This window comes from Nelumbo nucifera, chromosome 1 (genome assembly GCF_055504915.1).
Source record: "Nelumbo nucifera cultivar China Antique chromosome 1, China Antique-T2T, whole genome shotgun sequence".
NCBI lineage: Eukaryota > Viridiplantae > Streptophyta > Magnoliopsida > Proteales > Nelumbonaceae > Nelumbo > Nelumbo nucifera.
This window is the reverse complement of record NC_142649.1, coordinates 5,197,270-5,215,313: the sequence shown is the minus strand read 5'-3', so window position 1 is coordinate 5,215,313 and position 18,044 is coordinate 5,197,270. Positions and strand designations below refer to the sequence as shown.

Below are 18,044 nucleotides of genomic sequence, written 5' to 3'. Positions count from 1 at the left end.
ATTAATTATGCTTAGTGTAATGTGTAGCTAGTAAACAAATATAACTTATAAAATAGTTTATGTCCTTTAGGAAGTATAGAAATCTATAGATTTGATATTTATAGATTCCATCACCTAGGCGCCCCATGGTTGCTTAGCCTTGCCTAATCGCCTTGACAACTATGGTCAAAGTGTCTGGCCTAAGGATAGGAAATCCAATTGGATGCTGTTTGACAAGTCATTTGATATTTATAGATTCCATCACCTAGGCGCCCCATGGTTGCCTAGCCTTGCCTAGTCGCCTTGACAATTATGGTCAAGGCATCTGGCCTAAGGATAGGAAATCCAATTGGATGCTGTTTGACAAGTCATTTTAGGGAGATTTTCTAACGGCCTAAATGGCCAAAAGATGTATGAACTTTTAAGGTCTTGTCTTTAAAGATTTAGACCATGGCCATTTTGATCTTCTATGAACTTTTTAGGGCACAAGTCTTTCAATCTTTTGCCCAACAGAGAAAGACCAAATTTTGGTCTTCCAAGTTTTGGAAAGGGAGAAGGACGGCATAAAAAGACTTGTCAAACACCCACCAAGTCTAACTTAACTTATGTAAAATTTTGGGTTAAATTGATTTGGGTTCGGATTGATCCATCAAGTTGGACCACTAATTGGGCCAACCCAGATGGTTCGGTAACAGGGTTAAGATTAGGGTTGGTGATTCAACAACTTTGCCATAGGGTTGACTTCAACCCGACGATTCCTGATATGTTGACCATAACACATTGCTGGTTACGTTGACATATCCGAACTCTAACCCGATTTAACTCGCCCGACTTTGCACCTGAGGACATTGTGGTACGGGTATCGGGTACCCTACCGTGAGGTGCCTCCGCCTAAAAGCCCCTGCAGACTTCCACTCTTCCCCAAATCTACACCAATCTCCCCGTTCTCCACGTCTCTGTAGATTGTAGTCTCTCCTTCCATGGCTTCAGTCGCCGTCACTTGCGGCAGGTCCATCCTCCGGTCCACGTCCGTCCGCAATGCAGCGGCGAGACTCACAGTGGAGGCCAAAGCCGCTCGCTCTCCCTTTCGCCTCTCCAAGCCACAGAAACCTCTGTCGCACCGTGTCTTCAGGTTCAGTTCGTACCAACTCGTCATTCATTTTTTTTAATGCCTCTATTTATATGGAAATGCTATTTATTAATTTTAATGCAGTGGTTTTTCTGGTTGTGAAGGTCTTCTGTTGAGATGAGCAGCTGTATAGAGTCAATGTTGCCCTATCACACAGCAACTGCTTCTGCATTGCTGACTTCGATGCTCTCGGTCTCTCGCAGGAGTTACGGTTGGCTTCTTGAAGGTATTCTCTTCATATTATTAAATGTTTTTTTTTTGTTGGTTTCATGGTTTTATATCGCTGCAATGAAAAGATTACTGATTGAGTGTTTAGTTTCATTGATTCATTATTATTGTCTATTTTATTTCAAGGGTTTTAGTCGAGTTGTGGGCACTGCAATATTTCATCATGATCTTGTTGTTTTACAGTAAGCCATTACATGTGTTAACTAAGGCGTGGCATGTTTGATAAGAGATATAAAGGGGATTTTAACAGAAGCTACAGGGGTATTTGGATGAGGAGGTATGAAAGTGACGGTTGGGGGGGGGGGGGGGGGGGGGAGATATAGGCATATAGCGTGGGTATGGTTGGGTTTTGCTTTTGTTTGTTGATGGTGTTTTCTTATCACTAAAGATTATAATTGTTCCTTCTTTTCTTTAATAAGTTCTTTTTGGTAACAAAGTAAAATTTATTAAATAAAAAGAGAGAAGTTATACAAGTAGCATATAGAGGCTTTCCGGCCCAAGCACCTCGAACATTCCAACACAGACAGCACTAGAAATTGAAAAACAAATGCCAAAATAATAAAAGAAAAGAAAAGACTATACCTTCAAGCAGGTCTTTAAAATCAAATTACACCCACAACTAAATACAAGCCGGAGCTTTCAAATGCCAAACAACTTAAAGCAAATAGATGGACCAGCCCTAAAAGCTTAAATAGACGACTGCTCCAAGCAGAAGCTCTACTAATATTAGTGTCCCACAATACTACCCTGGAAGTCATCATTTGGTTTTACTTCTCTCTTCATCCAGCTTATCGTTATGACCAGTTTCAAATATATCACATCCATCATCAATTGCTAATCCTGATTTTTGAGTGCTCTCTATTTTTCTGATTTGGTAAACTCTTTTAGCATATTCTTCTCCACCCAGAAAGAACAGTTCCAGACTCTTAGCAACTTGTACATTCTTCTTGATTGGCCTACTAAAGTCCATCTTCTTTTGAACAGTTTCTTCATGGAAAACAAAACTATCAGCTCCTTTTTCTTCTCACTATTGTTCTCTAAAGTCTAAATCACATTACCTCAACTCCTTACCAACTTATATTTTATCACTGCTTGCTCGGTTTCTAAGATTAGGAATCTTAGAGGATGTTGAATCTCCATCAACCTTTCCATCTGAATTCAAACTCGAGATATGTTCCACCTCATTCAGAGTCCACTATCCTGAGAATAGTTCACCACTTCACCCACACCCTTGTGCATTTCTTCTCTTATAGATATAGATGTTTTTGAGCTCTTGCAAGGGCTGGTTCCTAAAAACTAACTTTTAAATGTTAAAAGACTTTCTTTACATGGACCAGTTGAATACTGTTGTAACTCTTTAATATTTCACATTGCTAATCCTCTTTTCTGTTGTTGAGAAATCTGCTAAAATTGGGATTGATAACTCTCCAAAAGAAGGCCCTAATGATTGATCCTATAGTAGACTTATGACCATCCAACTCTACCCCCCCTATCCATGACAAGTTCATTTTGTGTAGTGCTGGTAGTAACTCAGCTTTGAAAGAGTAGCCCATTGGTCCAGAATACATGGTTACAGCGTGATATTTTTTTTTGAAAGGTAAAGTAATAATTTTATTAAATCAACAAATATCTCATTAGAACAAAAGATCCAGCCACAAGTAGCTGCTCAGATTTTAGGACAGGCTACAGACCCCAAATTGAAGTGGGCTTAACTAATTCAGGAACATTTAGATCTTTAAAATCAGGTGTAACAGCCACCCAAGAAATCAGCTTGCTGACCGCCTGCTGTACTATCTCCTCCGTGCTCTTAGCTTTGTTGCTGAAGATTCTTCTATTCCTTTCAGCCCAAACTGCCCACATCACTGCCGCGGGAATAGTTCTCCAGATTAAACTACCTTTTTTCTTCAAACCTTGTAGATTCCATCAAAACAGCAGATCTTTCATTGACTTTGGCATAACCCAATTAAGACCAGCCGCTCCAATGAAATGGTACCAGACTTTTGAGGAGATAGAACAATGCAAGCACAAATGGTCGGTGGACTCAGGCAACAAGGCACACAAACCACACATCAGAGAAGGGAGCTGAATGCCCCTTCTGTCCAGGTTGAGTCTTGAGAGACATTAGTTCAGCACCATAGTCCAAACAAGGAATACAGACTTCGAGGGAGCACAGAACTTCCATACTTGCTGATAGGGGAACTCAGTATTACCCATACTACTAAGCTTCAAGGTAAGGAATTTGACTGAGAAACAGCCATCCTTACTCCAGCACCAACTCCATTCATCTTCACCTGCAATGCTTATCATCTGCTCCTGTAAAATCTGCAGAAGTTGCATCACACCTTCTATTTCCCAATCAAATAAATCTCTTCGGAATTGAGGGTTCCAGGTCACTGAGTTGTTAGAAATCACATAGGACTCTGCCACTGAAATTTCTTGATTAACTGCACATTGAAACAGAAGGGGAAATGCCTCAGCTAAAGGTCTGTCCATGCACCAGGGATCTTTCCAGAATTTCAGCCTAGTTCCACTTCCCACTTCAAGTCTCACTCCCTCATACATCACAGGAAGAGATTTTAGAATCCCTTTCCAAACCGAACAACCCCATGTTGTGTATGGATCCTGAGATTTCCAATTACCCCAATCCACTCCAAATTTTGTTGCAATTAAGGTCCTCCAACACCATTTACTCAATAAAGCCACATTGACCACCTTTAGTCTTCTAAGACCTAATCCACCCTCTGCCTTAGGAAGACAAACTTGATCCCAATTCACAAGGTGCATCTTCTTCTCTTCTTCCCACCCTCTCCAGAGAAAATCTCTCTGCATCTTCTCAAGTTTCTTTGCAATTTTGGATGGCATAGGAAACATGGACATTAAATAGGTAGGGAGGTTGGCAAGGGTACTATTGATAAGGACCACTCTCCCTCCTATAGACAAATATTTTGCTTTCCAGGATGCCAATTCTTTCCCCGCTCTCTCAATAACTGGATCCCATAAAGCAGAAGAGTAACATTTGGCACCTAGAGGAAGGCCAAGGTATTTACCTGGCAGGTACTCCACCTGGCAAGCCATCACTTTAGCAAAAGAATCCATATTAGGAACAAGACCCACCAGGATAATCTTACTTTTATGAAGATCAACTTTTAGGCTTGAAACAACTTCAAACCAACAAAGAATACCAAGTAGGACATCCGCCTGATCAAGAGAGTGTCATAAGAAAATTGCAATAGATTAACCTTTTCCGCTTCCGGAGCAATTGCAAAACCATCCCACATGCCATTTGTTGCTGCCTTTAATGAGAACTGGGTCAGGATTTCTGAAATACAGATAAAGAGCAGCGGAGATAGTGGGTCCCCCTGTCTAAGACCCCTCGAACTATCAAAAAACCCTACTGATTGCCTCAGCACTGAGAATTTGGGAGAAGAAACACAATTTTATCCAATTTCTCCATTTCTGACCAAAATTCATTTTCTCCAGAACCTGATCCAGACACCTCCAATTAACATGGTCATATGCTTTTTCAATATCCAGCTTTATCACCAGCCCCGGGGAACCCTCCCTTAATCTTGAGTCAATAAGCTCATTTGGAATCAAAACAGAATCCAGCATTTGTCTCCCCACCACAAAAGCAAACTGATTATTAGAAATAACACTACTTAGCACCTGCTTCATTCTCACTGCTAACACCTTTCCAAGAATCTTGTAGAAGCTATTTAGAAGGCTGATGGGCCTAAAGTCCCTGATATTTGTGGCCCCATCCACTTTAGGGATTAAGGAAATGAAGTAAGACTTCTGTGTAAAGAAGCATTTCTTTGAAAATCTTGGAACACCTTTCGCAGATCAGACTTGATGAAATCCCAACATTTAATATAAAACAAATTAGGCAAGCCATCCGGCCTAGGAGATTTGTCCCCATCTAGATTCCAGATTGCTGATTTGATTTCTTATTCTGAAAAAGGTCTCTCAAGGAACATCTTCTGCTCTGAACTCAGCTTCTTGAAGGGTAAATCTAGAGGAAAAGGTTTCTTGTCCCATTTTTCTTTATATAGATTTTTGTAGAAAGCTATAGCTACTGACTTGATTTCATCTACTGAATCCCCTACTTTATCCTCCCATTCCAGCTTTCTGATTGAAGACACTCTCATACGGGCATTGGCCATTTTGTGAAAGAAATGGGAATTTCTATCACCTAGCCTTAGCCAGGTTATCTTAGCTCTCTGTCTCCATTTAATCTCTTCTTTCACTGTCTCCTTATCAAATCTAGTCTTGCCTGAATTCTCCTCAATCTCAATTCTTCCGAAATTGGACTTCCCTCTTCTTCCTTGTCAATATCTGAAATTATTTTCAAGTAATTAGTTTTCTCCACTTCAAAATCTGCACCTTTTTCTGCCTTTCAGTTCTTAACCTTATCCTTAATTGCTCCCAACTTCTTTGCAAGGACAAATGAGCTAGTACCCTCCACCCGGAAATCTTGCCACACTGATTCCAGCATAGATAAAAAACCAACTTCTTTAAACCAAGAGTTCTCAAATTTGAAAGGAGTCTTTACCTTTTCCCTATTCCCACAAACAAGCTGAATTGGAGTGTGATCTGAAACTGGTCTAGGGAGGGCCAGCTGTTTAAAATCTGGGTAAATTTCCTCCCAATTTGAAGAGACAAGAAATCTGTCCAGCCTACCAGTGAGGGAGTTTCTTGATTATTTGTCCAGGTAAATTGAGCTCCTATTAAAGGAAGATTCAGCAGCTCAAAATTATTAATAAATTCAGCAAACAAACTCATTTCCCTGGATCTTCTATTTCTTGAATTCCTTTCCTCTGAAGAAAGAGTAGCATTGAAATCACCACCTATTACCCACAGACACTAAAGAGCCTCTCATATCAAGCCAGTTCTGCCCAGAAATTTGTGTGCAGCCCAGCAACTGAAGGCCCACAAACATTGATTATCTGAAATTGCTTCCCATCCTCAGATTCCAGAACTACTGAGATTGAAAAGTGCCCAACTTTAAGGGAAATCAGATTGCAAATCAGAGGATTCCAGAGAGTCAATAAACCCCCTGCAGTACCCCTAGCTGCTTTTGCCCTCCATCTTACTTGCCCCCCCAAAACTCCTCACTACTGCCTCCACCACTTCCAATTTAGTTTCTTGCAGTAGCACAATTTGTGACTTCGATCTTTTAATTGCATCACTCACCAACAATCTTCTTCTTCCCGCGCCTAGGCCCCTCACATTCCAAGACAAAATTTTTAAATCCATAAAAACAGATTCAAAAACAGAAACCCACTCCTCCCCGTAACTACTTATGGCTCCTTGAGGACCCCCCACTACTCCCTGCTGTATCATTCAGCCCCCAAGTCAATCTCAGCAACTCTTTGTTTCTTTTTGACTGCGCCCCCTCTTTTCCTTGCCGCCAGTTTGCCTCTTTCAACTAGAACCCGTTGCTCTACTTCTTCTAGATATTTTACCGTCTCCGATTCCATACCTTCCAAAGAGATCCCAAGAAATTTACCCAACCCCAAGAGCTTCGAAGTAACCCAGGGGGAAGATGGTGACAAAGCTTCCATCCTTGAACTTTCAATAGAGGCAGAGGTCTCCCTTTCAATCACTTCCGGACATAGTGGGATGGGTCTCTTATCTTTGTCTTTTGAGTTCATCACAATCGCAATCGGCGTCACTTCCATAATCTCCTCATTCAGCCTAGGAAGTGCAAGATCTTGACGATTAGTTTGAGTTATCAAAGACACTTGGAGGGTTGGACGTTGAGGAAAGGAAGCATTGCCATCCTCCCTCACACTCCTATTCTCCATTTCGGTTTGGCCAACCACAAATCCTTCCGAAAAGGAATGGAATCCCTACATCCCAATCTCCGCTTCTGTCTGGTTTTTCTCCTCTCTGTTTATACTTGAATCCTCACCAACCATCAGTTGACCTAGCAACTCCACCTTTAATTCTGCCAGACATAATTTGACTAACTCTTTCAACTTCTTTACATTTATCCCTCCTTCCCCATATTTTAAGAATTGAGAATTTTCCTTTGCCTTAGTTCCCTCTTCTTCACCCTGGTCATCCAAATGCAAAAGGACTAGATGGCCTTTCCTTCCATTGTTGAATTGATTGTTCTCATTACCGCCACTCTCCTGATTAGGACTAGTTCCCGCCGAAACCCTTGGGGTTCGTCGGGATTGAAAGGACTGGTCTCCACTATCCGCATGGCCAATACAGTCTCTCCTTCATCTTCCAAAACCAGCGTCCTAGAGATATCTGATCCATGATCGCCCCTGTGATATGAAACATCTTTTTCCGGAATATCCTTTCCCGAATTATCTTGTTTCCATCTTCTAGCTGAAGGCAAAATTTCCGACCAGATTCTTATTGTGTAAATGACTTCACCCACCACAATTTCCACCTTCTCCAGGATGGGGTTCCCACCTTGAACTTGCATACAAACCCACTCGCAAGTAGCCAACTCTACCGGCGCATCATCTGTCGCTATGAATCCCCCACGTAGGTCCTCGATGGATTGGATTACATTTGGACATCACAGAAGTAGCGATAAACCATAGACCCTGATCCAGATAGAATTTGTGCCCTCCTCTTCCTTCTCTGATTCTAGATAGAAACAACCTGCACTTGCTCCCCACCAATCCATGAGCATGGGGTTTCTTCCCATACACCAAGGTCCATTGTTGAACCCAATCAGCTTCTTCTCTTGACGGCAGAATGAAGATGAAGAGTCCATCTGCCAACTTTTTCACCCTAACTCCGCCAGCTCCTCGCCAAGCTATGTTAGCCCACCTCTCTACTTCTGATGTATCTTCTCCCCATTTGAATCGTCCTACTAAACAATCCTGTAAGAACCGCTTCCTAGCTTCCACTCCTCTTGCCTCCGTTGAAATAATCTGGTTGCCATTGTGATGAAGCAACTTCGCCTAGCCAAACTCTGGCCAAACCCTTGTAGATACCGCATTCCTGTAAGAAAAGTTAGCCCTCGATCTTGCGCCTTCCTTTCCTCTATTATACCAGTTTCCCACCCCCATCTCTTTCCTCTATCTCTAGAACTAAGGCCTTTACCCCTTCGATCCATGGCTCAAATCTTATGTCAAAGCTGATAAGGAGCCTTCTCTTCCGCAAGGTTACTCATTGGACACAAGGAAGAACACCACTCTCGCCGCCACCTACCATCGCCTGCCTTCCTCACCAGCAACCCCTTATGCCGATCTGACCACCACTATCAGTATCACTATGCATACCATTCTCTGCCCTCGCCGCAAAGTGCAGTCTGAAAGTTCCCCTCATCACCACCATCTATCCTCGCCTTGTTTCGCCGCTGATAGCTGCCATCGCTGCAGTGAACATCATTATCATTGCCATGGAGAACTATGAACCTCAGTGAGAAGAAGACTGAGATTCACACTCAGAAGCGACGAAAAGGTTCTTCAACGCACCTTCTTCTTCTTCTCACACGGTGAACTTGCAAGCCCTAACCTCTTCTCTCTCCTACCCTCGCCACCACCTACCCAAACCTCTCTTTGTTTCTCCCCTCACCTTCCTTCCTCATCGGCAACTACCATCGTCGTAGATGCCTTCGAATCTACCAACGCTTCTTATGCCTTCGATCTCAAAGAGTAAAAAGTTGGACAACTTCATTTCTACCACCGCCTCTCAGTCGCTACCTCGCCCCCACCTACCCAGACCCCTCTTCGAATCTACCCTCACCTTCCTTTCCCACTGGCAACAACCATCGTCGCAGATGCCTTCAATTGGCCCTCGTTCTTGTTCTCAATCTCCTTAGTGGATCCCATGGTTACAGCATGATATTAACACTAAGTACATAGATTTATACATGCAAGTCCTACATAGGCTAAACTGTTACCATAAACAGCATGGGTACAACCTACACTATAGTCTATTACCCACTCAACATCAAATTCAAGGTTAATTCATCAAGAAATACCAACAAACCATGTGAGGTTCACCCCACAAAATGAGCTTTGCTTGTGATCCTAGGCATGCCCTTTAAATACTCTCTAGGGGCAAATCATATTATTGAGGCTCTCTGTGAGATAAGTTGAAGAATAATATGAGTAAATGGGTAATTAATTAGTGATGATTTATAGTAGAAAGTGGAAGATTCCTGTTGATACAAAGAAGCATGTTCATGATAGGTTGGAAGCAATGGCGAACAAATAGCAGAAGGGGAGTCGGGGAAAGGAAGCGATGCAGCAATCGAAAAAAGGAATTTGGAGCTGAGTAAAATAGTCGACAGAGAAGTTACAATAGGAAATTTCTTGGGTTATTTTTCTGGGGAGAAGGAGGTTTTGCCAAAATTGCCTTCAACCAATTTGAAAAAAAAAAAAAAGAAGGGAGAGAAAAAAAAAGAGAAGAAAGCAAAAAAGAAAAAGATGGAGTGAGGATGGGGGGAGGAGGACCAAGTCACAGTAGAAGACTGATTGCAATGTTTTGAGGTGAAGTAAGTTAAGAGGGGCAAGGATGAAACTGTTGAGTTGGAATATTAGGAGGGCTAAGGGAGAGAAATAGGAGGCTTCTGTTCAGCAACTTAATAAGAAAGCAGAAGCTTGATATAATTCTTCTGCAGGAAACAAAACTGGAATCATTTTATATGACTTTGATGAATGAGATGTGGGGAAGGGATGGAGGGGAGTGGTTGGAGTTGAATGTGGTGGGTTTGGCAGGAGGTTTGGTTATCTTGTGGAATCCAGGGGTTTTCAGGAAAGTAGGGGAGTGGACTGGAAATCATTCTGTTTCAGTGTGCTTGCATGAGATTAATGCGGAGTGACGAACATACATATATGGGCCAAATGTGGAGGAGGAGAGGGCGGTTTTTTGGGAGGATCTAAGGTGGGTAGGGCAGTTTTGGGAGGGACCATGGTGTTTGGGAGGAGAAAGGAGAGTCAGTGTAGGGATGAGGAGATTTGAGGCTTTCATCAATGAGCACGAGCTGCTGGATCTCCCCCTGAATGGGGGTAAATTCACCTGGTCGAACAGCCAATATCCAGCTATCCTTAGACAGCTGGACAGGTTTTTTCTTTCTAGAGAATGGGTTGATCAGCTGGGAGTTCTGGTTGAAGAACCACTTCAGATTTTCCTATCGGACCACAAACCCATTATTTTAAGAGAATTTGCAGAAGTCTCGGTCCAAAACCCTTCAGATTTGAGAACGTTTGGCTTCTTCAACATAACTTTGTGGCTTGGGTAGAAGAGAAGTGGATAGCTTTTCAGGTAGAGGGATCAGCTGGGTTAAGGGTGATGAGGAAGTTACAGCTGCTCAGAGAGGAATTGTAAGAAAGAAGGCAGGGAGAGTTAGGGAATGAGGAAAGTAGAAAGAAAGAGGTGTTGGAGAATAAATTTAATTACAAGGGTAGAGGTAGGTAGGAGAGGAAGTGGCTGGGGATTGGGAAAATATTCAAAGACTATCTGTGGACTTTTACAAAAAGTTCTATTCAGGTAGGCAGTGGTGTTGGATATCTTTGGGAGAGGTTGAATCAAAAGTTTTGAGTGAGACAGCAGCTGGATGGTTAGAGAAGGAGATAGAGGCAGAAGTAAGGGAGGCCTTAAAGAAAATAAATGGAGACAATGCTCCAGGTCCCAATAGTTTCAATTTTAATTTCACGGGCACTTTTTGGAGGATGACTTTCTGCAGATGAGTAAGGAGTTCTGTTAGATCAAATTGGTAGAAAGGAAAGCCAACGCAACCTTCATTACACTAATACAGAAGAAACCTGGGGCTGTGTCATAAAGGACTTTAGGCCAATGAGCTTAATTTGCAGCCCTTATAAACTCTTGGCCAAAGTGTTTTCAAATAGGCTGAGAAAAGTGCTCCACGAAGTAGTAGGGGAAACTCAAATGGCCTTCGTGGAGAGAATACAGATTCTAGATGGGGTGATGGTGGCAACTGAGTGCATAGACTCAAGATTGAGAAGTGGAAGACCCGGTCTAGTGTGCAAATTAGACATAGAGAAGGCTTATGATCATGTGGAGTGGGGATTCTTGGAAGAAATTCAAAGGCTGATGTGATTTGGAGAGAAATGGAGGGGTTGGATATTTGGGTGCATCTCTTCTGTATCACTTTCAGTGATCCTTAATGGGGTATCCTGAATCCTAAGAGTTCTTTCAAACCTCTAGGGGGCTGAGACAAGGGGATCCTCTATCCCCTTTTCTGTTTGCGTTGGTAATGGAAATTCTAAATCTGTTGCTAAGGAGGGGAGTTCAGCAGGGTTGGTTAGAAGGTTTTAGTGTCGGGTCAGAGGGGCCAAGCATTTCCCATTTACAATTTGCATTATTACACTCTCATTTTGCTAAATGCGAAGGAGGATCAAATCTGAATTTAAGAGAAATACTAGCCAATTTTGAGCTGATATCAGGTATGAGGGTGAATTTGGAGAAGAGTACTCTATATAGAGTTGGAGAGATTAGTGAGGAAGAGATGTCTCTATTTGCAGCAGCCCTGGATTGTAGGATAGGGGAGCTCCCCTTCTCCTACTTAGGCCTCCCAGTTGGGGCCAAATAGAGGTCAGCAAGTACATGGAAACCTCTAATAGAGAGGGTGGAGATGAGGCTGGAGAGATGGAAAGCAAGCTGTTTCTCATTTGGGGGCAGAACCACCCTCGTTAAAAGTGTGCTCTCAAGTCTGCCCACTTACTGCCTTTCACTGCTAAAAATACCAACTATTGTTGCCAACAAGATAGAAAAAATTCAAAGGGATTTTCTTTGGGAAGGGCCAAAGGGATCGAGAAAATTTCATCTAGTTAAGTGGGAGAAGGTGTGCAGGCCGAAAGCACTAGGGGGCTTGGGGTTCAGACTTCAGAAGAATAAGGAATTTTAACAAAGCACTCATGAGGAAATGGTTATGGAGGTTCGGGTTAGAAAAAGAAATGGAGTCTGTATGGAGAAGGGTGGTGGTAGGGAAGTATGGGGTGGGAGCCAAGGGCAGTATCAAATTCCTATGGGGTGAGTGTTTGGAAGGGCATAATGAACTTTAATCAGGATTTCAGAGGCTTGGTAAGTTTAAAGTGGGTGCTGGTTCTAGAGTGAGGTTTTGGGAGGATGATTGGAGTGGGTTGGGGAAGTTTTGTGAAATCTGTCCAAGATTGTACAGATTGGCTGATCATCAGATCTCAGTAGCCGAATGCTATGAAGTCAGAGATGACATGGTGATTTGGAGTCCTATGTTTGGAAGATCACTTTTTTATCAAGAGGTAGAGGAATGCATCCTTCTATTGGACAAGCTAGAAAAGTCCAATATCTCTATAACTTCTGAAGATGGACTGTAGTAGAAAGAGTGCAGAAATGGGAAGTTCACAGTGAAGTCTTTCTACATGGCTCTCATCAAGGACGATGTATCTACTGACCAGCTTGGTGGGATTTGGGGAAACCCAGTTCCTCTGAGAGTAGAAGCATTTGCTTGGCTGGCTGCTCTGGACAGTGTTCTCACAATGGATCACCTGAAAAGCAGAGGTTTTAGTCTGGCCAGCTATTGTTCCCTGTGCAAATCTGAAGAGGAAACTGCTTTCCACCTGTTTGTCTCTTGTCAACTAGGAAACTTTATTTGGAGATTTTATTTCTTCCTGTTTGGGGTACCCATCTTCCAACCTTCCTCAGCAGCTGAAATCTTCTCGGCCAAAGTTCAGAGGAAGCAAGAGAGCAAAAATTATTTGGAGCTGTATCCCCATTGCAGTGTGCCGGTCTCTGGGGGGAGAGGATCAAGAGGCTATTTGAAGGAAAAGAAAGAAACACTGAAGTGCTTGTGGCTTCAGTCAGCAAACTTGTTACTAATTGGGTTCTACCCCTTCAAGAGTTTGAGCATTTCAGCTATTCAGATTTTACAGATAATGTTTGGGACATTCTTGAGATTCAAGCTTGTAATGTGCACCCGTTCAGTCTTGTCTGAAATGTTTTTTGTTGTTTGCTCAATTGCTTGTATTGAGGTGTTTATGGATGCTTGCTTGTAATGGGGTGTCATCTTGACACCCAAACGGTATGTACCCGTTTCTATTTTAATAAAATTTTTCTTAAGGGACTGAATCAGAGGCATCTGGCTTATGAGAATCATTCTCGATCACTTCAGTGGAAGAACCATTTGTAACAGTTCTGGAAGAATTTATTGAACACATTTTGTTGGTAAGAAGGTTAGGTACACTTTCTTGGGAGGGATCCATGTGATTTCTTATAGGGACTGAACATAAATGGAAATCAAAAGAAGCAAGTACTTTCTCAAAGGAGGATTTAGGGGAGTTGGAGAAGGGCGAATTTTAAGGTAGGGTGTAGGCGGGTGGGGAGGCAAACTTGTCTTCTTCAGGATGACAGGGGTAATTGCAGTATAAGATATGAAAGGGCTCCCCCCCCCCCCCCCCCCTTTCTTTTTTTATCTTTATGAGTTAAATTGGTTGTAGCTTTATGTTTGTTTTTAATCTTAACACTTGAGGTTTTATTGGTTTTCAGCAAATGTTCTTTTTTAGTTTTTTGGTAAACAGTTTTCAGCAATGTTCTTCCAAAATTCTTCAATTGCTTTTCTGCTTGGTATGGAACCTAGATAGATCAGCTGCAATAGTGTAGTCTAAACATTCTTATTTTGCTTGAACTGGCTATATTTTGTTATTGTTGGTGTCAAGATGAATGATATAGCATACTGATTATGTGTATTTAATCAGCCTGCAATGATGACGTGTGATGAACTTCCAGTGGATTCCAGAAAAAGTTTTATGCATACTAAGACAATGAAGGCTGATAAATTAGAATTAATGATTGAGCTGCAAGCACCTAACTTGTATTTCTGAGTCTCTAAACTTGGACAAGTTTGTATTTTTACTTCTCCTACCAGAGAAATTTGATGCCTGCATTCTTTTGATGCTCTGATTGTTAGTATGTGGCCAGCAGACATTAAACTGAAAGACATGATATTCAATTTGATATCAAGTTGCTTCACTTTATCCCTGTAGCCTTGTTAATTAATGGTTGCTAAAGGAGCATTCTTTTTCTTTTGTCATTCAATCAGCTTGCAAAGATGACGTATGATGATTGTCCATCGGCCTGAGCAAAGTTTTATGTGCAAATTCCCTGCATTCTAAGACAGTGATGACTGATAAATTAGAAGCATTAAATGACCTGCAAATGATGTCTTTTCTTTTGATCATTCTACTTAAATGACAAATACCTGTTTTGATGGTATTCCTTTTACTAGTTAAGTTTGATGCCTGTGTTTTCTCTTCCCCTCCCCTGCAGTTATCCTGGCACCTATAGGCTATAAGAGATTACATGTAAAGGGCCTTCTGTCTTTCTATCTTGTCACTAGATGGTTCTGTAACTGGATATTTCTCTAATGACAATGATTAGTATAATGGCGATGAAATTTCTATGGTCATTGGTTTTGTTTAAAAAGCTAAAACAGGTTTGAGTCTGAGAGCAACCACTTTGTGCAGAAAAAAAAGCCAAAGCTTGGTGACTGTAACCAGTCCACCCCCCCCCCCCCCCCCCCCCCCCCCCCCTAGATAGCTGGGATTGCCATTGGATAATTGCCTTTTGTAATTACTGTTATAAAGGTTCATTGGGTTTGTCTATTTTTTGTGCAATAATGGAATCAAATTGAACCAAAATATTTCTAATTCTTCATTCCATTGAAAGGGTTTCTTTGATCTTATGCATATTATTTGCTGATTGTGAGATACTGTCTCCATTGGTAAAGTAAGATGTGCACATTGGGAAATGTTTAGCTAGTGGTGATTTTGTGTAAGTTGGATGTATTGTCTGGGGTAAGGTCTCAGGTATTGCCATACATAGACACATGGTAGGCAAGCAGGGTATCACCTGCATTCGATGGGTCTTGTCTAAAAGATCAGATGGCCAAAAGCCAATACAATGGAAGAACATCAGACATTTAGTTTTTCTCTGGCATGGGAGAACTCTGATACAAGTCTTGTTTTTATTTAGAATAAACTTATCTAACAATACTTTGCATTTTTGTCTTAGAGAACTGCTAGGAAGAGCGGATCAATTGTGTTCTTATGTCATAACTTACTAGGTTGACTACTAGTGCCATGATTTTATGCTCAAAGACCGACACTTGGCAGCTTGTTCAGTCGTTTATTTTTTTACCCTTATAACACTTGAGCTGTATATTTGGTTCTCTGGAGCAGCTCCCTTTTCACAAATTCACATACCTTAGCTTGCACATGCTTGTTGGCAGGATGAACAACTCTTGCTAAATGAAAGTATAAAACTCAACTTCATTGTTCTTACTTTGTTATATGGACTTTTGCTTGTTTAGGGCTGTGATGACTTCTCGTTGGAAATTGAGGTTGGAGACTTGCAATATCACTTTTAATTTCCTTTTACATTGCAACAGAAATTTTCACATATATCTTAAACAAAATGGCAGTTGTTAATGCCATCTTTTTTTATGTCATAATGTCTTGCAGTCATCTCTCTACTGAATTCTTATTAGTTCCATACATATTTTCTTGTATTGTAGATGGATGAGTGTAGCTTGTTGCCTTCAGTGCATTGGTGGTAGTTCCATGGATTTCAATGGACATATAAAGCTCCTGATTGAGACTTCTTGATTTGGTGTGGTGTGGATTCAAGGTTGAAAGATATTTTCTGACCATTGTCTGATAAATCTTACAATAGAAAATCATGTCTTCCAAAAAAGAGAACCCTGGCTGTTGAGTTGCTTGTATCCTTTGAATCGGCTTCTTCACAATTACAACTGACAAGGTTTCAATAATTAAGGAGTATATGAAACAGCCATTTCTTTCGACTGGCAATTAGACATTATTGTGTCCTGTGTGCATAACTGTGTACTCATGGGTCCCAAATGCACAATTTGGACATCATAGAATCTTTGGACAACCAAAATATCCCAAGTGGGCCTATCTAGTTGCAAGTACCATTCAAAACAAACTTCTGATAATAAAAATCATCCAAAGGAGCAGGGTGCATTGTTTCATCCCCATGCTTCGGTCCTATGCTGAATGTTTGCTTGTACGATTATAATTTGCAGCTTTGGTATTCTGTCATTCCTGGGTCATAAGGATAGGGAAAACCTGAAGTATGACCTCCCTAAAAATAGATAATTTGATCATCCTACCAGGACGACTAGAATTTACATGCGCAATTTCTTTGGATGGGTTATGCTCAGGAATGCCAAAAAAACATTCACAACATTAAGCACTCTGGTCAACACAATCAGTGTGTCTGATCTGACTCGTAGACTTACCCGATTGTGTTGTCATGAAAAAGATCAATGGAGAATCTTGAATCGTGTGGCAGAACTGAAGAACCTGATTTGCGTTTCGAATCGCCATTGCCTTGCACCTGTCCTGTTCAACGTTAAAATTTGAGACTTGCCACCGAGTAGGACACACTAAAATATTTACTTTACCATCTGATTTGGGCATTAAGTAGAGATTATTGGTGAGGGATTTTAGTAAAATGTAAAAAGCACCAGCAGAAAGGGGCTGTCCCTACCTGCTCTTAATCCATGCATGGTAGAGCAGGCAGAGAGTGTTTACAGGACCTGCCCTTTAGGATGAACACGCCTCATCCTATCCACCCGCCCAGAAATATCTAAACTTAGGGCTTCAAAATGATATGTCTGAATTTGAATTTGACCGAGTTAAGGGTGATCTTAATTAAATCCTTTTTTATGATTGGACTGAAATTATTGAATATGAATCCATCCATATCTTATCCAATTTATATGCTCATGCAAGTTAAGATTTACATCGTGTGTATTAGTAAAATTGGTGTGAATGTTGTATTTTTATTAAAAAGAACAGATTTTCGTTTCATACAAGTAATTTAAAATTCATCTTTTTGTTTATCAAATCCATTTTTAGTTCATTTTATTAATGCTATTCAATGTTCCATTTGAATCTGAATATGATACAAACCTGATGGACAAAATTGCATCCAAATCAAAATATTAACGAATCAAAGGTGTATCTGATTCGGTCAGATCTGTTTGCAGTTTGCAACTCTGATAAATAAAAGACGAGCATGATTTTTTTTTCTTTTTTTGGTAGAAAAGCGATTCCATTGAAGAAAGAGAGAAAGCAACGTACCTAAAAATCAGCATTGTACAAATAACCAATCAAGTCATATTCTTCAAAGTTCACAGGGGGTTTAAAGTATTGATACTTATCAGACAATTGGTTTTTCAATTTACTAGATCATGTCACGGGTGGAATGGCCAAACTCCATCCCATTTCACTCCTCATCTTCTCTCACATCATTAGCTCCTACGTACTGCACAATTTGGGAAAACATATTTGGCTACTTTAAATGCTTTATATTCTATCTTAAATGTTATGATCTTAAACCATCTACTCAAAAAATAATAATAATAAAAAAAACCATCAATCCAAGTGTATTTGCACTGGAGTTTCTCAAAATGTGAAAACGGTTGAGCTATATAGAAAACTTATATCTAACCATTCTTATGCAGCTGCTGAATCAATCTATATTCTTCTCGCAACCTTGGATTTGCTATAAGTAGAAGTTTGTTAAGCCAACAGGGAATGTAGCCTCTTTAATGATTACCTGTTACAGAAATTTGTTTTAAAGATATTGAAAATCTAGTCATTTTTCCCAAATGAAAATGCAATCACTAGCAATTAGATGAAAGATTGGACGGCTTTTATCAATGCATCCCAAGCTAATTATTAAAGATTTTCCCTTCATACACATACAC

At 40.9% G+C, this 18,044-nt stretch overlaps 1 protein-coding gene across 5 annotated transcripts; it reads left to right on the top strand.

Annotated features, from left to right (window-relative positions):
• The first annotated feature begins 460 nt into the window (after positions 1 to 460).
• On the top strand, positions 461 to 16,123 carry LOC109115266 (protein NUCLEAR FUSION DEFECTIVE 6, mitochondrial-like). Of its 5 annotated transcripts, XM_019199095.2 has the most exons (4): positions 843 to 1,111; positions 1,213 to 1,334; positions 15,618 to 15,647; positions 15,822 to 16,123. In XM_019199095.2, the coding sequence occupies exons 1-3, from the start codon at positions 960 to 962 to the stop codon at positions 15,623 to 15,625; spliced, it is 282 nt and encodes a 93-aa protein (XP_019054640.1). In that variant the 5' UTR covers positions 843 to 959; the 3' UTR covers positions 15,626 to 15,647; positions 15,822 to 16,123. The 5 variants fall into 5 exon arrangements, with proteins under 5 accessions (XP_019054638.1, XP_019054640.1, XP_019054641.1 ...); XM_019199093.2 differs by lacking the exons at positions 15,618 to 15,647; positions 15,822 to 16,123 and adding an exon at positions 14,349 to 14,702 and having other exon boundaries at positions 461 to 1,111; XM_019199096.2 differs by lacking the exon at positions 15,618 to 15,647 and having other exon boundaries at positions 844 to 1,111.
• The last annotated feature ends 1,921 nt before the right edge of the window (positions 16,124 to 18,044 follow it).

What these genes read in the sequence shown, in the direction of transcription:
- LOC109115266 (XM_019199093.2), top strand. Translation starts at nt 960, where the DNA reads ATGGCTTCAGTCGCCGTCACTTGCGGCAGGTCCATCCTCCGGTCCACG. An exon ending in CTGTCGCACCGTGTCTTCAG is followed by an intron (nt 1,112 to 1,212) that starts GTTCAGTTCGTA and finishes CTGGTTGTGAAG; the next exon opens with GTCTTCTGTTGAGATGAGCA. An exon ending in TTACGGTTGGCTTCTTGAAG is followed by an intron (nt 1,335 to 14,348) that starts GTATTCTCTTCA and finishes TCATTCAATCAG; the next exon opens with CTTGCAAAGATGACGTATGA.